Consider the following 24,686-nt stretch of genomic DNA (forward strand, 5'->3'; position numbering starts at 1 on the left):
CTGGAATCATCTCTGCCTCGAGAAGGCTATGGTTGTGATTTGGTGAATAGTTATTTCTGAGCATTTGATCTTGTTTGAGAATTGTAACTTTAACATTACAAAGTGCCCTTTCTGCTTGGCTTCATGCTTTTTGGCCCAGATTCTACCTTGTCTGACATTAAGATTGTGACTGCTGCTTTATTTTTGTTTGCATTTTCTTGGTATGCACTTGCCAATAGTTAAATTTTAACCTTTCCTATTCACTATGTTTTAGGTGTGTATCTTTGATACAGCAGTGTTGGGTTTTGCCTAGTATTCCAATCTGAAAATCTTTCCCTTTAATAAGTGAGTTAAGACCATTTACATTTATGGATATGATATGTTGAGTTTTAGTTGTGTCAAAATTTATTTCATATTATGACTATATATATGTGTGTGTATATATATCCTGCCCACTGTAGCTCATTTTCTTCCAGTAATGCATTTTGACAATGTCCCTCAAGGAAAAGGGGGAGAAACGCATCCAACTAGCTGGAGCTGGATTTGGTAAATAATCCAGCAGTGGTACCCAGGGAGGACCAATTGAATAGCTCATGTTAGGGGCTCTGTAGGGATGTCCTGAGAGCTCTGTCTTCCCTCCTGTCCTTTCCAACATCTTTCAAGGCAACATTCATAAAGAATGAGAAGACACAACCAAGATTTTAAAAAGACAGAAAGCTCTTGCATGACTGGCCCCTTCTCCCCTCTGATTAGGTGTCACCTCTGACAAGAGGCCGGCCCTGACGGGTTCCCCACTCCACGTGCTCTCCTTCTGGCAAGGGTACCAGGTCTCCTTGCACCCACTGTGATACAGAATTATTTTGTTCCTAAGCTTGTTTTCTTTTTTCTCTTTTTTTTTTGAGACAGAGTCTCGCTCTGTTGCCCAGGCTAGAGTGCCGTGGCGTCAGCCTAGCTCACAGCAACCTCAAACTCCTGGGCTGAAGTGATCCTTCTGCCTCAGCCTCCCGAGTAGCTGGGACTACAGGCATGTGCCACCATGCCCGGCTAATTTTTTCTATATAATTTTAGTTGTCTGGCTAATTTCTTTCTATTTTTAGTAGAGATGGGGATCTCGCTCTTGCTCAGGCTGGTCTCGAACTCCTGACCTCGAGTGATCTTCCCGCCTTGGCCTCCCAGAGTGCTAGGATTACAGCCATGAGCCACCATGCCCAGCCCCTAAGCTTGTTTTCTATCTGACCCTCTCTTAGAGGTATTCCGGTCTCCTACTGCAATATTCTTTCCACAGTAACAGGTACCTTGTCTATTTTCTCACTTCACTGTGAGAGCACAGTGAAGATCTGATGGTTACAATTTGCATGTCCTTGCTTTGCTTATGGGAGGCCAGCAAGGAATTTCCTTAATGAATGACCTGTGGGGCCAGCTCTTTACAGGTTCCTGAGGACTTCACCTTCTCTTTTGCATAAGGAGTTGGGGGTGGCCCTGAGATTTTTAATTTTCTTTTTTACACAGGTGTCACTATTTAAAGTCTCCAAGGTCTGTTCCCTGGCTTCTCATATGGCAGGCTGCAAAAAGATCCTGACTGCAGGCTACACAACAGGAAAGGACCCAGGCAAGGCAAAGGCTCCTAGCCAGAGGTCCTCTCTGACCCCTTCCCTGCATGAGCCTTCATCTTGTCAAATGCTCCTCTGGTCTGCAGAAACTCCCATCAGAGCCAGACCGGCCTTATCCCATCCACATGTAACACAGAGGAGAAAAGCTCAAATTCTGTACCTTTACAAAGGATTCAGGCACAGCTTTAAGGCCACGCTGGCTAAGCAAGGTCCTTCAGCAGGTCTAGCTCTAGGAGCTCTGTGCTGGCTGTCCTTTCCATCTCATTTCTCTGCCCAGCTCAAATGTCACCTCCCTGGAAAATCTTTTCTCCCTCCCTAGGCAAAAATGCAGGGTGCCCCTCCTTGGTCTTTAGTGCTCCATGTATACTTCCTGCTATAGCCCCTAGCTGGGGGTGTAAGTGGCCCCCTCCCAATCAAATGACATCCACACTTCCCCTCAGGTTAGCACTCCAGCTTTCTCTCTTGGTAGCAATCACTGAAGGAAAGAGTCACCACTAATTATGAATGTGAGTCATCAACTTTTGCAATTTCGGCATCCTTAATCTCTGTGGGAAGTGCCTAAACTGCTAAGCGCCATCAGGTGGGGCTCCTCACCCTCAACACAATCACAAGCCAGAGGTGAATTCCAAGGGTGGACGGCTGTTCACACCCACGGCACAGTCCCAGCGAATCACAACGATGTGAGAGAGACCAACCTAACACACTTCAGGAGCCTCTGACTGCCAGGCCCTGACCACAGGGGCAGGGAGAACCACCCTCTTTCAAGACTAGATAGAGGTGCTTGGGGGGGGTGGGGGTTGGGGGGACTTTAAACAGTCCACAAAGACACAAACCTCAGAAAAGTAGAAATCTTGGTGAGGCACACATCCCAGCCATCAGGAGACACAACAGGAATGTCAATGGGCTAGGCCTTTCTAATACCCAAAGCCCTGGGGAGAGGCAGGGCCGACAGCCTCCCTCTCTTCCTGGACACTGCATTCCTGGCCTAGTGTTTAAGAACAACCTGGGGTTCGGAGCAGGGCACTGCCAGCCTGCGGATTCTCAGTTCATTCCTATGCTCCCCCACTCCCCTCTCCAGGCACACGTGGAGCTCACACCCCAGCACATGAGCTGTCTACACTTGGAAGTTTCTGGGTTCCACAGTGGTACTCTCAGGGCTTTTTCTTCAATTTACCTTTAGTGAAAAGGCAATCCAGGTATTAATATAGAAGAATCTGTAAACTCCTAAGGCACATTTTAAACTGTAATGTTTATTACAATTCCTAGGATGAGACACTGCAGGCAGGTTCCTTCCTGGTGCCGAGGTCTGCAGTCGCACGGTGAAGCTCCCTTTCCTTCTCGCTGGAGCCAGAGGTCAGGCAGCCCTGCAACACACAGCACAATGGCTGGCCTCAGGCACATTTCTAATGCAAGCTGGCTTAGCTTTCCTTAAGCATAGACAACAGTTTAAAACCTTTTGGGGTAATGCTAATTTTAAGGCATGCAAAAACCTTAAGTATTTTCTCCTTACTCAAGATATGGAGGATGCTTAACTCACATACATAAAAAATGCCTCAGATAAGTCTTGCTTTTTGCATTTACTGCTGCATACTGAATCAAATTCACATAGTCCGTGGTTGAGCACATAAAAGGGAATGAGGCTCACCGGCCCCCTCGCTAACAAAGACCATGGTGGGCGCTGCTTTGCACCGAACAATTCCTATTGCCTGTGGGTTTTCCTGAACGGGCACGGTGCTAGCTGCATTTCCAAGCAGGACTTACTGCATGTGGAGAACAATTTGGTTAATTTGCAACTAACTCCTAGTTCTCAGAGAAAATGTGGTCATGGTAAATGCCACTTTGAGAGATTCTTATCACCTGAGGCTTGCTTTTTTTTTTTTTTTGAGACAGAGTCTCACTGTGTTGCCCGGGCTAGAGTGCCGTGGCATCAGCCTAGCTCACAGCAACCTCAAACTCCTGGGCTCAAGCGATCCTCCTGCCTCAGCCTCCCGAGTAGCTGGGACTACAGGCATGTGCCACCATGCCCAGCTAATTTTTTCTATATATATTTTTAGCTGTCCAATTAATTTCTTTCTATTTTTGGTAGAGACGGGGTCTCGCTCTTGCTCAGGCTGGTCTCGAACTCCTGAGCTCAAACGATCCGCCCGCCTCGGCCTCCCAGAGTGCTAGGATTACAGGCGTGAGCCACCGCACCCGGCCAAGGCTTGCTTTTTATACTGAAAAAAAGATGGATTAGATGTTAGTGGACAACTTCTGAACAAACTCCTCAAGAATTGTGCAGGGTACAAAGCAAGGATAATCTACTAATCCAAGCAGGAAAACTTTGCTTGGAAAATATTTTTCTAGATTTAATGCTACTACAGAAAGTCTCTCCAAACTATTCCCCTTCCAAAAGGAAATCAGCTTTCATTGTGTACATAGACTAAATAGCTGTAAGATTCAGAACGTGTCAGCGTGCGGGTAAAAGGGTTTAAGAAAAATAAAATCAGAACGTGTAGAGATTTAAATGATGTGTGTTGTTTGATCATTCTGCAAGATATCAATTTCTGAGCCTCACTTAACATGCTTTCTCACTGACACAGGAAGCTGTTCTGAGTGTAGGTGAGCCACTTCTTTCTGGATCAGAACGGAGTCTTTATATCGGCCGCAAACATTGTGAGGACTATTCTAGCTGCGCTCTAAATAGTACCCTGTGGCTCTTAAACAATGTGAAATTTCTTATATGAAGCATTGCAAGAAGGAAAGAAAGTACTATATTTTTACCTTGGCAAAAAATTTTTTTCTCTAATACATTATGGGGTTTTTTAAAAATTTTTTTACCCCAATTCTGAAGAGTCTATAGAAGAAGCCTCTCTTTGGTTTGGGAACCGAGGGACGTATTTTCTCTTCTAGATCTAACAGCAAATTTTCCTCATTTTCACTTTCATTGATGTCCTTGAAACATCCAGATTCGATCATCTGCACATACAGAAGAGTAGGACAGAGAAGGCGTGGAGGGACACTGTGGGGTCAGGCAGTGTCTTCTAGCACCATCAGCTCCCACATGGCCCCTGTGCTCCATGCTGGTGCCTCGAGCTCCCAGGCCTGGGCCTCCCCTGGTTCCCCTTTCCTGGACTCTGACTTCCCTGCTTTCTGACATTGTCTTGGGGTAAGTGGTGTGGTCTCCTCTTCCCCTGTCTCTGAGCAGATCCCCAGTGTGGTGAACTACTGTGGGAACCATGGCTGCTGGCCAGCCCAGCTTAGGGAGCGGGACTCAGGGGTGGCAGGCAGGCCCCCACAGGCCCAAGATGGCCACCTCCTGTCCACTTCCAGTCCCTAGGACTAGGGGCAGCTGCCATGCTTCTGCACAGTTGTTAATATGGTCCTTGTCTTGCCCATCATCTAGTCCTATGGTCAAAAGTCTTGCCTCATTTTACCTCCCAAATACACACACACACACACGTACAATCTTTTCTTTCGTCATTGTTGGAACATAAACCTGCTATGCTGGAAAGGCCAGTACCTCGTTCTGCCAGGGGATGGGGACACACCCCGTAACAAATTGAGCGTAGAAGTTGTCATCTGTGGTGTCCAGGTAGACTCCTTTCACCACGGAAAACTGCTCAATATCCAAGACATCCTTGCAGTAAACTGTATGAGGCTGTGTAGCAAGAACAAAGAGAGACCAATCCACGAGATGACAGAGTAATCTGCAGTTCCCACAGTTACAAAGAATAAAATGCCTATGACGTGAGTACATAAACACTGCTCGATTTCTTTGTCAAGCCCCTCATTTGAAGAATTTTCCAATTCATAGAGTATGTCCTCCAAAGAGGCAGTTCCCAGAGCTCCTCCTCTATGGAAACTTTAGTGTCACAGATCCTATGGATCTTGTGTGCTCCAGCTCCCTTGAGTGCACACACGCTCTCTCTCTCTCTGTCACTCACACACACACCCCTCTGAGGACCACACTCTTCTCTTTTCTATAGTGGAAAGTAGATTACAAACAAGGCCAGGACGAAGGAGGATGGCATGGATGCTTTAATCGGAAGATGCAGCACAGACTGAAGAGCTGTGGAGCATGATAGAGACCACAGCTATGGGGTCTGTTAGTGACCATGCTGCCAACCCCCGGCGTTCTCCTCATAAAGCACCTCCTGAAAATTTGAGTAGCAGCTTCATGTCCCGCCCTCCCTGCCAGCTCACTGAGTGGTCTCGAGCTGACGGAGGCATCTGAGGGAGCCAGGGCCCTACCCCTCCCGTTCTGCTCCACTCCATGAGTCAGCAGGCCCCTCCTCTGGGTCAGAAGCCCAGGTCTGTGGCCCCCGCCCTGGCCCTGTGGTCCTCAGATGCAAGGGATCAGGCAAGCAGGTGGGGAGTGCCGAGGCTGGGCCTCCGCCTCTTGTCAGTGCTTGTACTTTGGGGGCTAAGGAACAAAAAGCACAGAACTTCGCAGTTGTGGGGTCCTCATCTGCTCATATAAGAGGCGCCCTGCAGTTCTGAGAAACCACTTTACTCACAGCCAGAACTTGCACACCAGTGAGTGCTATAATCAAGGCAGTGATGTTCTGCAGTCACTGGTCAGCAATACTCTGATAGTAGCTGTTGGTCATTCATGCATCCCCACAAGGTGGGGAGCGGAAGTGAGCTGGCAGGCCCCGCCTTCAGGGGACAGTCCAGAGGAAGGCATCCCAATATTTTGGTCTAGGCCAAAGGCCCAAACCCCATACTGCCCCACAACCAACGGAGTCTTAATTCCACAAAGAAAACTCCCCACTGTGTTATCATGACAGCCCCCTGAAGGCTGACTCCCTATGGGCTCGTGTGATTACTCTGTGCACTCGCAGACATGTCTGAGATGGCCCAGAGCCCCTGTCCCACTTGCTCCCCCACCCTTCTCAGGGCTGGGTCAGTGTCAGTCAAGCTCAGCTGGAACATCCCTCCTCAGAGACTGCCTTGGGCCTGCTTGCTCCTGACCCAAGCAGCCCCAGGGCCCGGCAGGAGAGAGGCTCTCAGGACCAGATGGGCCATGTGGAGGCCTTGTCACGCACTCACCACAGTTAGGCGGTTTTCTCAGTTGGCTAGTTAGTTAGTTTTACTGCCTATCTCTGCAGGCTAAGACAGCCTGCCCCAGAGCAGAGACCTTGCTTGTCTCGTTCTCCTTGTGGCCTTAATATCTAGAGCTATGTCTGGCAGGTAGTAGGCATTCAATAAATATGTACCAGCCAGGCGTGGTGGCTCACGCCTGTAATCCTAGCACTCTGGGAGGCCGAGGCAGGAGGATTGCCTGAGCTCAGGAGTTTGAGACCAGCCTTAGCAAGAGCAAGACCCCGTCTCTACTATAAATAGAAAGAAATTAGCCAAACGACTAAAAATAGAAAAAATTAGCCAGGTACGGTGGCACATGCCTGTAGTTCCAGCTACCCAGTAGGCTGAGGCAGGAGGATTGCTTGAGCCCGGGAGTTTGAGGTTGCTATGAGCTAGGCTGATGCCACGGCACTCTAGCCCAGGAAACAGAGTGAGACTCTGTCTCAAAAAAAATAAAAATAAAAAAATAAACATGTACCATTGAATTCATTCCAACAAAGCAGTTACTACTACAACATATAATACAAATATAAAATAAACCTAACAGATCCTGAACAAGTCCCACATCTAAAAATACTTTAATTGTACTATCTTAATTCCATCCTATTCTTCAAAATTACCTATCCTCATGTTTGTGTTGATATAATGCGTCTGAAGCAGACTGCCCAAGACACAGCCCAGAGTACTACTGTTTGTGTTCACTTATCCTTTTGTTGGCAAGAGTGTCCTGATTGTCTATGGGCATCCCCACCAGGCACTGACATGTGCCAGGCCCTGTGCCAAGCACTCTGGAGACATAACCTCATCTGGTTCCCACAGCACACTCAGGAGGAGGCATGGTGACCGCACCATAGTCCTTAGCGTGGGGCCCAGCCACAGTCCCAGGACCTCATGAGCAGTGGAGTAGGGGCGTGCATTCCAGGTAAAGGAAGCAGGTGTGCACTGTGGTGTGAGAAGGTGAGTGCCGGCATGAGAGGTGAAGCCGGTACTGATACCAGAAAGGGAACACTGGACATGCAGGGCCCTGAAGGGCATGTGGAGGAAGTCTCAAGGTAGTGCTGTGGCTCCTGAGGAGTGCAGTGGCTCCGCGCCTCCAGCGGTGAGAGCAGACAGTGACTCCAGGCCCTGGGAGCCAGAGCACTACTGGGAAGGTCTACACAGGGTCCGGGGGTGGCTGTGGGGAGCTGGAGATGATGGGGGAGGGAGAAAGAACCAGCTATGACAGGTACCACAGAGCAGAAGCCACACCCTGGCTGTCCCAGGTGATTCTATATCTGCTTTAAAAAAAAAACTATGTTGCATGGATCACTGTTCCTGGGGACCCTGCTACTCTAGGCAGCACACTCACATCAGGACAGAAAGGAGGGTCCAGCATATTTGCTTCCAGCCTCCTGAAGTTGATGTTCTTAAAAACAGGGTGCTGCTTCACTCCGGCTGCTCCATCGCCCTTGCAGCCCAGCCGTTCACTTGGGTTCTTGGTGAGTAACTGTACAAGAGGTGGAAATGGAGTCACAGTAAGCTCCTAGGATAAAAATGAAACTCAAAAGTCCCCTCCATAATAATAACCAAGAATTAGGGGTGGCAGAGAGCATGTACATCTAAAAAAACACTTTGAATTTCAAAGCATCAACCCCACCACATTAATTCAGATTTTATTACTTGTGTGGTACTTCACAAAGGAGTTGGGTTAACGTTTTGCCTTTGAGCTATCAAGACATAAGGGGTTGGCTAAGTTAATCCTTAAGTAAAAAAATTTTAATCATGTAAAAATTAGGGAATTTTTTAAGGAAATAGAAACTGTTGAGAATTTCAGAAATGTCATCATTTTAATGTAAATTGTATTTATAACCAGAAACCATTTTAATCTGTTCATTAAATAGATCAGTAAGGACCTCAGATGAAGCAAAAACTTAACAAACCTACCTCTAGAAACTGTATATTTTTAAAATAGAGTATCTCGTTCAAAAGTATTCCTTATATACATACTTACAACTGTCACAAATTCAATAAGCCTTCCTCCACAATTATTATTGATCAAAAAAGGTTAGGCTGTGCTCAAAAGCAGCAAATTAAAGATCTGTGCCTCTAAAATACAGCCTAAACCAGAGGTCGAGAAACTACAGACCATGGGCTACAACAGCTGCCTAATTTTGTAAATAATAAGATTTTATTGGCACCACCGTTAGTTTGCTATTGCTATTGCTATGGCTGCTTTTGCACTATAGCGGCAGAGCTGAATAGTTGTAATAGAGACCTGCGAAGTCTAAATACTTACTATCTGGCCCCTCACCAAAAAGTTTGCTTATTCCTGGCCAAATCAACATTCCAAAGACCAGAAAGCATTCTGGACCCACCTTCTCCACAGCGCTCTAGCTCCCAACCATGTTGAGCTGTGCCTACCAGGGCCTGAGTCTAAAAAGCTCTTTGCCTCCCTTATTCCTGGTAAATTCCTCGGGTTCCAACTTCTCTGGTCCCGGCCCTGCCCTAGATTAGGCTCTCCTCCTCCAGCCCCACAGCCTCAAAGCATCCCTTGCTTCTCCCTTATGACACTTATTACAACTGAGGTGAACAAACCATTTGGACAATCCTTTTTTGCCAGCCTTTCCTGTTGGGCGTGAAGCTTGCTGAGGGAAGGGCTGTGTATCCCTAGCACCTAGCCAGAGCAGGCAGAGTCTCACTCTGTCACCTAGGCTGGAGTGCAGTGGCGTCATCGTAGCTCATTGCAACCTCAAATTCCTGGGCTCAAGTGATCCTCCTGTTTCAGCCTTCCCAGTAGTTGGGACTACAGGTAAGTGCCACCTTGCCTGGCTTATTTTTTCTATTTTTGATGGAGAAGGGATCTTGGTCTTGCTCAGGTTGGTCTTGAACTCCTGAGCTCAAGTGATCCCCCTGCCTCTGCCTCCCAAAGTGCCAGGATTACAGGTGTGAGCTATGGCACCTGGCCCTGAAAATCAATTGTAATGCCAAATACAATTTCTACATCTTGGAGATTCCATGCCTTTATTATTAAGATTGCTGCCAACACACATCCATCGAAGGCTATGGATATTCTGAATGTTTGTGTCATACTCCCCACCCCCAAATTCATAGGAAGAAACTTAATCCCCAATGCAATAGAACTAATAGGTGGGGCCTTTATGAGGTAAATAGATTATGAGGGCTCTGCCCTCCTGAATGAGATTAGGGCCCTAATAAAAGAGCCCCAAGGGTGCATGTTGCTCCTTCCACCATATGAGGACACAGTAAGAAGGTTCCGTATTTGAAGCAGAGAGCACCCCTCACCAGATACTGAATCTCCTGGTGCCTTTATCTTGGACTTCCCAGCCTCCAGAACTGTGAGAAATAAATTTCTGCTGTTTATAAATTAATCCCAGTCTAAGGGATTTTATTATAGCAGCCTGAGTGGACTAAGACAGATGACCTGCCCAGGCAGCAAAGGGCACAGGAAAGAACTTTGGTCCATAGCTGGGCTCAAGTCCTGCTGCTGCTGTTTACTGTGTGACATCACAGAAACCAAACTCTTAATTTTTTTTAACTGTGAGGCTATGAGACTATCTTAGGTATCCACTGTGAGGATTAAATGAGATGATATGTCAAAGAGATTTGGAAATTATAAAAAGGTATATAAATGTCAGTCAGTCTGACCTCCCATTTGGATTACTGTAAAAACCCAACTGTTCTCTTCCTTTCCCCCTCTTCTCTCCATGCCACACAAGCCTAACACCCTAACTTTAAACCGGACCTGGTTCATTCTTTAATTAAACTCGCAGAGCACTGGGTGCAGGTGGGGCTCAGGCCTAGGTGACAGGCAGGGAGGAGGGCGCAGAGGCCAAGGGCTCTTGCAGCACCTCACAGGCCTCCCTGGCTTTACACACCTGAGTGGTCCTGGTGCAGGCTCCTCCCAGCACCTGGGGCCACTGGCTGTCCCTGCAGGTGATCCACAGCCCCTCCTCTGTCTTTTTCAGGTTAACTTTGCATCTTGACATGCCTCTCCTCTGATCCCTGTTTGTTGGAATTTAGTCCATTCTTTAAGAACTAACTGCTTCTCCTCTCAGTAATTATTGAGGATTATGTGTTACTAAACACTTTCCATGAATTATTTCATTTTATCTTCCCAACAGTCCTATAAGGCAGAAGTTACTCTCATCCATGTTTTATAAATGAGAAACTGAGGCTCAGAGAAATCAGCTCATAATGGGGAGCTGAGATGCCCCCGGGCCCCAACTTCAAAGCCAGTGCTCCTACTCACAACACAGGCCCTCACTCAGACACTGCCTTCTTCCCTGATGCCTCCAACACCCAATGGATTTCTTCATCCTGGAAACCCTTAGGCCCTCGTTCCTGTCCGTTTATGACACCTTCACATTCTGCTTTTTTTTTTTTTTACTATAAGCACTTGTATGTTTGTTTTAGGTCTAACATTAATTGCTGCTTAGGGCAGCCACTGTTTCTAGTATATATTTTTTACATTCCTGTAGCTCTGTCATGGTGTCCTGTGTGTGGTAACACTCAGGCAATAGCTATCAAACTGAAAGTAACTAGTAGTTGGTCCAAATGTTATTAAACACTGTCCACTCCAAGCAGAATGAACCAGCTGGGAGAAAAGCCAGGCTGATGCCATGGCTTAATGACAAGCCTTTAACACTCATTGCTTCATGTATGGAAACACATGAAAGGGAAAGCAAAATGATGACTCTCCAGCCACCACCAACTCACAGAGTTACTGGTATGCTTCAGCCCTAGGTATATCTGCTGGTGACTCCAGTACCCAGATAGGGACCTCTGGCCTGTCCGCTGGGTCCCATGGCCTCCTCTTCTCCAGTGGTCTCATCCTCCTCAGCCCAGCCACACTCTCCCCAGGTCACACCCTAGACTCTTCCCTCAGCTCCACTGCCTGCAGCTTCCTCTGGGCAATGCCTCTAGTCTTTCTGCCTCCATCAGGAGGTGCCCTGACTCCATGGAATCTGACCTTTCCCTAATTCTGCTCCAGAGCCAGCTTTGATTCCATGGTCCATTACTTAGTTTCTCCTCCGCAGACACCCCAGCTCCTGGCCAATCTATTGCCTCATCACCCCTGCTGGGTCAGCAGCTCCCAGCTCCTCCTAGGTGTGGGGGGCACAACACACAACCATAGCCACTCAAATCCACTGGAGCCCTAGATGCTGCCGAGGAACCCCTGCTACTTCACAGTGCTCCACACCTCCTCTGTTCTCACCTCTTCCCCCTTGAGAAAACAGAAGGCCCACAAGAGAGTCTCCCCCGAACTCGCCTCCTCCCCACTGCACTGGCTGTAGGTGCTGGCTCCCATCCTCCCCACCGTGGACTTTGCCCCAGCCAGTCCCCACTTCCTTACAGTGTTCCCGCTCAGGCCTGGGTCCTGGAGTCAGCCTGGACTCCTCCCCACAACACTGGCAAATCCTGTAGGCCCCGCCTTCAGGATCCACCTGGAGTCTGACAGTCAAGTTGTCTTCTGACACTTCCCATACCTGCTCTGCCACCACCAAGGTCTAAGCCACCCCCATCCTCACCTGAATCGCTGCAAAGCCCTGGATAGCTCCCTGTGTCCAGTCTACCCATCCCCTTCCCAGCATTCTTCTCAGAATCCTGTGATGGCTTATGGCCATCAAAGTAAAAATAACATTCAAGGTCTGACAACAATGATGGCATGGCCCCAGGTCTTCCTGCCCTCCATTCTGCCCCCTCTAAACCCTGCTACTGTCAGCTCCCACTGAAAGTAAACAGAACAAGGGGGTGGAGGCTTTTGTTTTGCTCACTGCTATATCCCCAGTGCATGGGACAGTGCCTGGCACATACAAGATGCTCAATAAATCCCTGTTTAATGAAAATAAATGAAAAAAAATGCACTCAAAAATAATAAATAGTGGTTTAAGATAAATAACAAAGAGAGTCTCTCTCAGTGATTTAGTGTCTGGGCAGCCAGGGATAGTGGGTGGAGGGCCCAAGGGTGGAGGGAACCTGACTGCTCCTTTCTCTTCCCCTGACTGTGTACCAGGTCTCTGTGCTGTGGCAAATGATGCCAGTGTCAGCCTTGCAGGGTCCTTAACAGAATCAAGGAAAGTGTCTATGCAGCGCCTGGCACAGAGCCAGGTGCACAGCACGCCTTCAAGTCAGTGTCTGCGGGGATACCATCCCTGGGCAGCTGGTTGAAGAAAGAAGAAACCCTTACTATTTCAAAACACATTAAAGGTTAGTTTTATGTTTCATTTCATATAAAGCTGGTCAATGAAACAAGGCTCATCTGAAAAGTGAACGACAGCCTTGGTACCACTCTTCCCTCTCAAGAGCATCTTTTGAGAAAGCAAACAATGAATTTCACTCTGCTTTGCCCTGACTGATCAGATCAGAACCCCAATTAAGTCATCTCCCAGATCACTTCTGGACACTTTTCTCCACTGCTCTCTTTGAACTTCGATGAGAAGCCAAGGCAGGGCTGTCACCCGGAGGCAGGCTCATCTCGAGCTCTGAGTGATCTCCACAGCCCAAGCACCTACTGCGTCGCTGCAGGGGCTGGCACCAAGCCTGGGCAGCAGGCTGCACTTGCAGGAGATTGGCAGCCCGCATACTGGAGTGAGTTGTTCAACCTCCCAGTCTCCACACAGCCTGACCTACCATTGTGCAGATAGATTTGGTGTCCTCTGAAAACTTCTTGGAATATTCCTCAGTATCCTCCTTGACTCTTCGCTCTACCTCCTCCCGTCTGACTTTCTCTTTGAATTTTCTGAATGGAGAATGTCCCTGAATCATTTCATATATAAGACAGCCAAGTCCCCACCAATCAGGACTAAATGTATAGTTTTCATTATTGATAACTTCAGGAGCTATATAACAAACACAGAAAATTTAAATTAAATTACATTTTGGTTTTAAATTTTCTTGTAATTAATTCCAATAGATAAATTATAAATTCAATGTTTGTTACAACATGGATGAATCTTAAAAACATTATGTTAAGTGAAAGAAGCCAGATACAAGCAGCCAAATATTGTGGTTCTATTTATATGAAATAGAACAGACAAATCCATAGAGACAGGAAGTCAATTAGTGGTTGCCAGGGCTGGGGGTGGGCGGTGAGGAATGTGGAGTGACTGAATAGGTATAGGGTTTCTTCTTTTTTGAGACAGAGTCTCACTGTGTTGTCCGGGCTAGAGTGCCGTGGCGTCAGCCTAGCTCACAGCAACCTCAAACTCCTGGGCTCAAGCGATCCTCCTGCCTCAGCCTCCCGAGTAGCTGGGACTACAGGCATGCGCCACCATGCCCGGCTAATTTTTTTCTATATATTTTTAGTTGTCCAATTAATTTCTTTCTATTTTAGTAGAGACGGGGTCTCGCTCTTGCTCAGGCTGGTTTGAACTCCTGAGCTCAAACAATCCGCCCTCCTCGGCCTCCCAGAAAGCTAGGATTACAGGCGTGAGCCACCGTGCTTGGCCTAGGTATAAGGTTTCTTTTTGAGGTGGCAAAAATGCTCTGAAATTAGATACTGGCGATGGTTGTGCAACTCTGTAAATACACAAAAATCCACTGAATTAAATACTGCAAATTGGTGGCCTTTATGGAATGTGAATGATATCCCAATAAAGGTGTTACTTTAAAAATGTTTGTATTCTTCATACAGGATGAACTGAATTGCCACAGAGTAACATTAACATGGGAAAATGATGCTCTTGGGAAGATCCCGCCTCCGGAAGGTGCTCCCTCCAAACATGCACAGCCATGCCCATGGGTGCCCCCAGTGCATTGCCACCTATACCTAAGTCAGTCAAAATCCCCAGAAGCTGGTGACAGCAAAAATGGCCGAGATCTTACTGCAGGACTCAGCCAGGCCCTCAGAGGCCACCCCTAGGGGTCGGCCTGGCACTGCCCACAGACCTTTGGAACAACCCCCTTTGGAATAACTCAAGTAGGATGATTTCTCGAAGGGTCTGCAAGGCCAGTGTGCATAGGGAGTGGACTTTGGCAGAGTGGCAGACCTGTAGCCTCGTCCTGGTTCTACCCTCGCTTAGCTGCCTGACTCAGGTCTCAGAGGCCTCTCTAGGCCTCACTCCTCATCCATAAGAAGAGGGGGGCAGCCTAGAGGATTCCTCAGCAGTTTCAAAACTCCGACTGGTTAAAGACTTCAAAACATCAATGTACCCTCTATCAGTGTGTTCAGACTGAGCTTCGGGTCCATTTGTGTTGGGATTTCTCTGTGTTCTGAGGCACTCAGGCATCCAGAGAGGACAAGGACCACTGAGATGCTCTCTCACATACCCATGTAGCCAACTGTTCCAACTCTTCCTCGAACCGTCTGGCCTTCTGGGATCTCCACAGCTAAACCAAGGTCTGAAATCCGGATATGTCCTGTGTGTGTTCAAATACATTACACGAGTCACAGGAAGAAGTAATGACACTTTAACAACAATAAAAATTGGGAAAAAATAATCTTTACTACCACGGATGGAAATAACAGCATTTTATACTCTGGAACATTGAAATGTAAAACTGCTCTTAACTTTTTCATATTTCTATACAGTGCATTCAGTTTCACTAACAGCAGGAAATTAGATTTATGCATGGCTGTTGATCAGGTAGTCCTTTAATCATAAAAAACCACATAAGAAGGCCGGGTGCAGTGGCTCACGCCTGTAATCCTAGCTCTCTGGGAGGCCGAGGAGGGCGGATTGTTTGAGTTCAGGAGTTCAAAACCAGCCTGAGCAAGAGCGAGACCCCATCTCTACTAAAATTAGAAAGAAATTAATTGGACAACTAAAAATATATAGAAAAAATTAGACGGGCATGGTGGCGCATGCCTGTAGTCCCAGCTACCTGGGAGGCTGAGGCAGGAGGATCGCTTGAGCCCAGGAGTTTGAGGTTGCTGTGAGCTAGGCTGACGCCACGGCACTCTAGCCCGGGCAACACAGTGAGACTCTGTCTCAAAAAAAAAAAAAAAAAACCACATAAGATAGAGGCATTGTATTTATTATTTTATTTCCATATAACTACCAGGTACATAAATGAAAAATATAATGAACATTTTATCAACTTCAAAATAGTAAATAAACACATTCTGTCAGAGTACCAGTAGGCTTAACTACAAGGACAGGTATACGTAAATGATATGGAGTTTTTCTCTAGAGAACAAATGATAATCCAGTCGGGAAAATAATAAACAAAATTAAGGTATTTCATTTAAAGAACCATATTATGTTTTAATACCTTCTATATAGGAGTATTTAAATATTTGTTGAACTATAGGCCAGGCAAGGTGGCTCACACCTGTAATCCGAGTACTCTGGGAGGCTGAGGTGGGAGAATCGCTTGAGCTCAGGGGTTCAAGATCAGCCTGAGCAAGAGTGAGACCCCATCTCTACTAAAAACAGAAAAATTAGCTGGGCATTGTGGTATGCATCTGTAGTCCCAGCTTTTCAGGAGGCTGAGGCAAGAGGATTTGCTTGAGCCCGGGAGTTTGTGGTTGCAGTGAGCTCTGATAATGCCACTGCACTCTACCCAGGGTGATAAAGCGAGACTGTCTCAAAAAAAATTTTTGCTGAACTACTATGAAAATAACAAATTACAGAACAGGTTCTTTTGAGATTATAGAAAGATAAACCAGCCCTGGAAGCAGATGCCCTCTTCAACATATTCACCACCTGTCTCCCCAGCTTCTAATATATACCTGGCATATATAGGGAAACCATTAAGTGGGTGCTCAATAAATATTTATTGAAGAAAGGAATTAACAACCAATAAATATTTACTGAACACTAAAAATATGCAACATGCCCTTCAAGGCACTGAGATCATTTTAAAACAGTCTACATTATACTTTAGACAGGAAAATCAACCTGTGACTCGGCTTGCACGCATGAGATGGACTACGCCATGCCCCTGCTCAGGCCCACTCTGAGGAGGAAGGAACGTAAAGGGTTCTGCACAGATTCTGGAGCCATATGGCCTGCGTCTGAGTCCCAGCTCTGCCATTTACTATCATGCCTCAGTTTCCTCCTTTTATATAGATACAGGCTTTCAACAATGCAGCTGTCATGTATATTTGTTTAAGCAGAATACTGGAATGTTGTGACTTATTTTTTAAGTATTATAGTCTTATTTTTCTGAGAAATGCAAATTAAAAACGACACCGAAATACCAATTCCCACCTAACAAACTAACAAAAACCCCAAAATTTAAGGACACAGTTTGCTGGCAAGGCTGTGGGGAAACAGGCAGGAATGCAGACCAAGACAATATCCTTGAGTGGAATTTGGCAACATTTGGCAAAATTGCATGTGAATATACCCACTTCTAGGAATCTATCAGAAGGATACACTGATCTCCTAGGAAATGGCATGTGCACAGGGCTACTCATTGCTACACTAACTGAAATAGCAAAAAAGTGGAAACGAGTATCAGCGAGGACTGGGCAAATAAAGCAGGTTCATCTGCAGCAGGGATAAGGGAGGGCTCCACTGAGTGTGGCAGGGAAATTCTTGTTATATATTAAGTGGAAAAGCAAAGTGGAGGCTGAGCATGGTGGCTCACGCCTGTAATCCCAGCACTGATGCAGGAGGATCACTTGAGACCAGAAGTTAGAAATTAGCCTGGTAACATAGTGAGACCCTGTCTCTACAAAAAATGTTTAAAAAGCTAGCCAGGCATAGCGATGCACTCCTGTAATCTCAGTAACTTGGAAGATTGAGGCGGGAGGACCACTTGACCCCAGGAGTTGAAGGACAACCTGGGCAAGATAGTAAGACCCCACTTCAAAAACAAATAGAAAAAAATGGGGAACAAATATTATATCTACACATATACTATATGTAAGTGAAAGAATTTTAAAAATGAGCTAAAATGATTACTTGAGGGGGTGGACAGAGACAGAATCTATATGTCTCTGAATATGCTCGGTTTTTCGGTTTTGTCTTTGGAACCACATAAATGTTTTACATAATTATAAAATTTTAAAAATTAGATCACTAAAAATTAAAAACAAAATGAAGAAAATGAACCTATGGTATATCAAGCTGATGGCTTAACCACAAAGGATATTGAGTGACTTTACAATAATTTGACTGAACAATCCTAGAACCAAAGAACTTTTGCTGATAACCAAAAGAACTGCAAAGAAATCTTATGTTGTTTTCAATAATCTTACTGATGTAATAATATTAATATTGTTATTCTAAAACTTTTACATATATAGTGGATAAAATAAATAACTAATTATGTTTGTGTTATTAGGAACTAATACTTTTAGCATTAGGCAAAAAGCACAAATATGAAATGAAGAATTTAAATAAGAATTAGAAATAACAATATGAGTCCATGATAAATATTTTCTTTTGGTCTCAAGATGCCACTTTCCACACAGAGGACCAGGGCTTTGGAGAAATGGTGGGTTCCAGATCTTACTCAACATGCATGCAGGACAATCCTTATATAGAAGAAGAGAGGAAAGTTATTAAAGACTCCTGGGTGCCCACTAGCCAAAGTTGGGATGATCTGAATAGCAAAAAGAATAATGATGCCAATAGATTAAAACCTTTCAAATGTGTTAAAATCCACAAGTTCATAATGATACCAAGACAAAACAAAAATTTCATTGGTTGTCCTGAAGGATGATAGAGAACTAAGGCAATATCCTGACAAGTAGAGATAAAGAGAAGTACTCATCTGCTTTTTCTGAAATAGGCAAATAAATGTTGATGAGATAAAGTTTTTTTAACAGATGAATCCCAACAAATAAGTGCAAAAGGAATGATAGCATTAGAATATCATTATATTATAATCTCAATGAAGCAATGTATCTGAATATTGATCATTAAACCATTAAGTGAAAGACTAGCAGCGAACTGAATAATGGATGGTTGAGGCCGACCAACATCCAAGAGCACTGATCAATCTTAACACCATAAAAAGAGACACTTGGCCATCACATCCCTCTTGATGTAATGTAACAGGAAGTGCTCAAGAAGGATGCTTACCAAAAATCAAACCTGGATCTCTTCCAGCCTCCAGATCTAACTACTGGCTTACAGAAAAACAGGGGGATAGGGCACACATTAAATCCAGCCGAATCCAGAATATGGGAAATTCCACAAGACAAACGACCTGTGTATTAGTTTGCTAGGGCTGCCATGATAAAGTACCAGAGACTAGGGGCTTCAACAACAGAAACTTATTTTCTCACATTCTAGAGGCTAGAAGTCCGAGATCAAGATGTTGGCAGGGTTGGTTTTATTCTCAGGACTCTCTCCTTGGCTTGGGGGAAGCCACTTTCTTCCTCTGTCTTCACATGGTCATCTCTCTGCGAGTGTCTGAGTCCTAATCTCTTCTTATAGGACACTTGTCATATTGGATTTAGGCCCATCCTAATAACCTCATTTTAACTTCATTACCTCTATAAGACTCCATCTCCAAATACAGTCACATTCTGAGGTGGTGGGGGTTAGGACTTCAACATATAAATTTTGGGGGGACACAATTTTTGGCCTATAACACCTAGTTTCACAAGCAAATAAATGACAAAAAGAAGCAGGGAGGAGGAACCTATGAGGTTAAAAAGTAAGAATATTATCAACCAACTATTAATATAATGTGGACTTCATTGACTACTCAATATAAAACTCTAAAAACACTTATGAAACAGAAAATTCAAAGCTAATGGGGTATTATGTCATGTTAAGAAATCTTTAAATATTTTTGGATGTAATAATAGCATTGCCTTTATGATTAAAGAGTGTCCTTATCTTTCATAGATACATACTTTATGGATAAAATGATGTAATATATAGCTTTTCTTTTAAAATAATTATCAGTAATGCTACTGGTTTTTACAATGGCTCCCTTTTTATCTCTCTTTTGAGAATATATATATTTCATAAAACTGAAAATACAAGCATGACAGTCTTCTTTGTTATCTAAATTACCAGCTGAATTTTATGAACCAAGTCCCCTTTAATAAGTAACTTTGCAAAAACAGAGTGCTGGCATATTTGGGATGGACAAATGCTAAATGTGCCTCACAGCCTAAAGCAGATGATAATCAGCTTTTTTACCTAATGCCACCACCAACGTAAAATTCTGCTTTAAAGATGAAAACAGAAAACCTAACAAGGTGTCTAGAAGGGAAATGAGGAAGTATTTACACAATCACGTTACTCTTTTTTTTTCCTGAGAGACGGGGTCTCACTATGTTGCCCAGGCTGGAGTGCAGTGGCTATTCATGTGTGCAATCATAGCGCACTACACCCTCGAACTCTGGCCTCAAGCAATCCTCCCACCTCAACTCTGAGTAGCTGGGACTATAAGCCAGCTTTCATGTTACTCCTAACATGTAAATTTAATTTATAAGTAAGTAAGATGACTTATATATGACTTACTGTCAGAAACTCATTCCTAGAAATTTTAATTGTATGAAAGTAAAAAATCCTAAAATCAGTTGCGTTTTTTAAGTCATAGAAACTGAAGTATGGTCCTATACATAGGATTTCAGTTTTTTTTTTTTTTTTGAGACAGAGTCTCACTCTGTTGTCCGGGCTAGAGTGCCATGGCGTCATCCTAGCTCACAGCAACCTCAAACTCCTGGGCTCAAGCAATCCTTCTGCCTCAGCCTCCCGAGTAGCTGGGACTACAGGCATGCGCCACCATGCCCGGCTAATTTTTTCTATATATTTTTAGTTGTCCGATTAATTTCTTTCTATTTTTAGTAGAGACAGGGTCTTGCTCTTGCTCAGGCTGGTTTCGAACTCCTGAGCTCAAACAATCAGCCCGCCTCGGCCTCCCAGAGTGCTAGGATTACAGGCGTGAGCCACCGCGCCCGGCCTAGGATTCCATTTTTAAAAGGGAAACTGAAAGAAAAGGAAATTAAGTCTCCTGAAATCAAAAAGAGTAAAACAACGATTTGTCATTCCTTTCCATTCTTTGTTTTCCTTAAGAGATGGAGTCTGGCTACATTGCCCAGGCAGGCCTTGAACTCCTGGGCTCAAGTGATCCTCCTGCCTCAGCCTCCTGAGTACAGCTTTCTATTCTTAATTGGAACATGACTGGGTCCATGATTTATAAAGAACAAATAACACAGTAATTACCACATAAATGGTTTTGGGCTCTTGCTTCAGGGGAGGATGGAGAAGGTCTTGGTAGGCCAAGGTTACCACCTACTACAACTAGAAGAACCTAACAAATCACAAAAGTCATCCTTTTAAAGGCATCAGCACGTCGTGGTAGTAACACAGACTAGATGTATTAAATTTCCAAAGCAGCAAGGCCCCCAGGGGTGCACTGACAAGTGGCAGTGGTATTTCCTTAGAAGCATTTGCACATTCCATACAAACCAGGACCTACCAACTGGGAGGGGTCTGACACAAATGCTCCAGCTGCCTCCACCTGGGACTGAGAGACTGAGAGTCTAGCATGGACCGCTGGGGGCTACTGCTAGCACAGAGACACTAGCACAAATTTTGGCACTCATGTGGCACTGAAGAGACAAACCTGGAGACCTGAGGACCTGAAAAGTAGACTGGTCTCTCCTCAAAATATCAGGAAATAGAATGTAGCAATCTAAAGGGTAACACATTATGCCCAAGTTGGATGTGCTTCAGGAATGAAAGGTTAATTTAACATTTGAAAATAAATTTGTTCAATTAACTACATTAACAGAAAATGAACATCATAATCATCTTGATAGATAAAAGCACTAACAAAATTCAACATTCATTTTTTAAATGAAAAAATTTAAATCTGATAAAGAATTGCTACACAAGTACTACAGCAAATTCATGCTTAATGTTGACATATTAGAAGGTTGCCCCTAAGATAAGGAACAAGAAAAGAATTCCTGCTTACCAATTCTATTCAACATTGAACTGAAAGTCCTACCCACTATCATATGTAAGAGAAAGAAATAAAAGGCATAAGAATTGGAATGGGCCAGGCGCGGTGGCTCACGCCTTGTAATCCTAGCACTTTGGGAGGCCAAGGTGGGAGGATTGAGTGAGGCCAGGAGTTCAAGACTAGCCTGGGGCCGGGCGTGGTGGCTCATGCCTGTAATCCTAGCACTCTGGGAGGCCGAGGCGGGAGGACTGTTTGAGCTCAGGAGTTCGAAACCAGCCTGAGCAAGAGCGAGACCCTGTCTCTACTAAAAATAGAAAAAATTAATTGTACAACTAAAAATACATAGAAAAAAATTAGCTGGGCATGGTGGTGCATGCCTGTAGTCCCAGCTACTCGGGAGGCTGAGGCAGAAGGATTGCTTGAGCCCAGGAGTTCGAGGTTGCTGTGAGCTAGGATGACATCACGGCACTCACTCTAGCCAAGGCAACAAAGCGAGACTCTGTCTTAAAAAAAAAAAAAAAAAAAAAAAAAGACTAGCCTGGGAGACATAGCAAGATCTTGTCTCTATAAAAAAATAAAAAAATTAGCCAGGCATGGTGGCACATAGCTGTAGTCCCAGCTACTTGTGAGGCTGAGGTCGGAGGACCCCTTGAGCCTGGCAGTGTCAGGTTGCAGTAAGCTGTGATGATGCACTGCTGCGGCAAGAGGGGGAGAACCTGTCTCCAAAAGAAAAAAAACAAAAAAGAATTGTAATGGTAGACATAAAACTGTCATCTGCTGATGGCGTGATGGTGTATGTAGAAAAATCCAAAAGAATCCACAAGCTGTTAGAATTAAGTGACTTTAGCAAGGTTGGTAGACTTAAAGTCGATTGTAATTATAACTAAAAACACAATCCATGAAAAAAAAATTGATAAACAGGATTTCGTTAAAGTTAAAAACTTCTGCTTTGTGAAAGAAACTATTAAGAAAATGAAAAGACAAGTCACAGACTGGGAGAAAATCTTTGCAAAACACCTATCTGATAAAGGACTGGTATCAAAATATGCATAGTATTTTTAAAATTCAACAATAAGAAAACAGACAATCCAATTAAAAAATGGGCAAAAGATATGTCTCAAAAAAAAAAAGAAGATGACGAAAATGTAGAACATTTTGTGGTGTAGGAGTAGGCAAATATTTCTTAAGCAAAACTTAAAAAGCACTAGACATAACGGAAAAATAATTCATAAATCGTAATGTACTAAAATTAAGAATGGCTGGGGCTTCTGCTTCCAGCTGAGAAGGAGTAACTGACACAAAACTTGCTTTTCCACCATAATAACTAAAACATGGTCAATTGGCATCAGAGGACTACAGTCCCCACAGAAGAGAAACAGGGGGCTGACCCTGTGTTCATTGTGGGGTCCCGCCCAGGAGTGCCTTTTGGATAGGGGCACAGGAGTGGGAACCTAAGCAGAGGAGGTGGTCTTACCAAGTTAGGGAAGCAGATATTAGGATTAGGGGAAAATGGCTCAATTCAAATGTGTGGGGTAAAGTTCTGGAGAGGGAGCTACGCAGAGAAAAATCTACTAAAAGTACATGAAAAGGTGTCAGTCTCAGTGTAAGGTCTGCTCCCCCACCTTGTTTTCACTCCTAATAGTTTCTTTTGATTCTTCCTTTATGTTTCTTTACATATATATAAGAACACACAAATATACATTACTAATTCTCCTCTTTTTTTATACAAAAGGTAGCATACTACACACACTACTGCACCTACTTTTTTTCAATTCACAGCATATCCTGAAGATCACTGCATTTCCCATACAGAGTGTGTCCTTCCCTTTTCAAGCCACTTTAATGCCACCTCTGCTTGGCAGCATGGCACCACATGTGAACCACAGGCTGAGAGCCAGAAGCTATGGACACAACCTTAGGCAAGTTTACTTCCCAAATCTTGGTATCACCTTCCAATAAGATGAGGATTCCAGTACTCTCCTCCCTCACAGGGTGGGGGTTTCATGCATAAATTAGATAAAAAGTGTGAGGGCACTAGGCAGAGGTATAAAAGGAGCTGGGCATTCAAAATATCCCCCTCAGGACTCTGCCTGACACACCTGTTCTCTTCTCCCTTGCAGGAGTCCATGTGGCCTTATCTCACACTCTACTAGGCTGTAAGACCCTTCTCAGCCAAGACGACTCACTTGAGAAAAGCTCCCTCCCAACACTGCCTGTGTAGCTCTATGTGAGCACAACAGCCGTCCTGGCAGTGGTGCCCACGCTTGTGCTCTAGGTACGATCGTCACCCAGGGACACCATAGCTGAGTGGGCACCCACGTGCTGCTGACTGGGAGCCAGCCCAACAGGGCCATTCCCTGTCCACAGCCACAGGGTCCCTACGCAGACATCTGGGGCCCTGCTCTGTGACACATGCTCTGTGACAAGAGGACAGAACCAAGGGCAGCATGACAATGTTTAGGGGGCACGGAAATAAAAACCAAAGGAATAAAGCCAGACGAGAGTCAACAACAAGAAAGAGGGAAAATGTTCTCACTTTGAGTTTACTCTAATATGCTTCTAAAACTCAATCTTAACTGAAAATTATGACTTTCTCTGCTTCTTGCCTAAATATAGAGGAACAACAATGTTATCTATATATTATTTTTTTCAAGAACGCATTCCAAAGAGTTTCTCTTTTTGTTGTTGTTTCTATTCTGTATTAATTGGCTAAATCCACATTAACTTTCTGTCTGCAAGTCCCTCTAACAGAGTCTATGCTTTAGACATGAAAAGCTCGCTCACTTACCACGATCATCGAGGAGAATATTCTCAGGCTTTAAGTCTCTACAAGGAAAGAAACAACAAAAACCTCAATTATTCAGAAGCTGACACCATGATTCCTGAGTACCCAGCAGAAATAACCACAGATGTCTCTGCGGCAATGAGGGAAAGCCAGAACAGCAGGAAACAAAGCCATCCTTTGTGAGCCCTTTACATAGCCACAGGCTGTAGTTGTCACATGGCAGGACAAGACTTCTACAAAATTCATCTCAACAGACAATATGTATATGAAGACAATGTAAAGTGAACTGCTTTGCATAGTTACACAGATTCAAAAACATTGCGGTGATTAAATGTGCAGCCCAGTAGTAAGGAAAGTCCTTAAGTAAATTAGTCCTTAATGAACTTGGCTCAATTTCTCTTATCATTAATATATATATA

At 44.6% G+C, this 24,686-nt stretch overlaps 1 protein-coding gene across 1 annotated transcript in view; it reads right to left on the reverse strand.

Moving 5' to 3' along the window:
- Positions 1-2,843: 2,843 nt before the first annotated feature.
- The window catches only part of GRK4 (G protein-coupled receptor kinase 4), a 75,674-nt gene continuing 53,831 nt past the window's right edge, over positions 2,844-24,686 (reverse strand). Inside the window, exons 11-17 of the mRNA XM_012655025.1 lie at positions 24,271-24,308; positions 14,925-15,014; positions 13,287-13,495; positions 8,005-8,142; positions 5,092-5,229; positions 4,410-4,547; positions 2,844-2,953 (exon numbers count right to left, since the gene is read on the reverse strand). Coding sequence (XP_012510479.1) covers positions 2,852-2,953; positions 4,410-4,547; positions 5,092-5,229; positions 8,005-8,142; positions 13,287-13,495; positions 14,925-15,014; positions 24,271-24,308 — 853 coding nt within the window. The 3' untranslated portion in view covers positions 2,844-2,851. The remainder of the gene's footprint in view (positions 2,954-4,409; positions 4,548-5,091; positions 5,230-8,004; positions 8,143-13,286; positions 13,496-14,924; positions 15,015-24,270; positions 24,309-24,686) is intronic.

The sequence above is a fragment of the Propithecus coquereli genome, unplaced genomic scaffold (genome assembly GCF_000956105.1).
Source record: "Propithecus coquereli isolate 6110/MARCELLA unplaced genomic scaffold, Pcoq_1.0 Scaffold459, whole genome shotgun sequence".
NCBI lineage: Eukaryota > Metazoa > Chordata > Mammalia > Primates > Indriidae > Propithecus > Propithecus coquereli.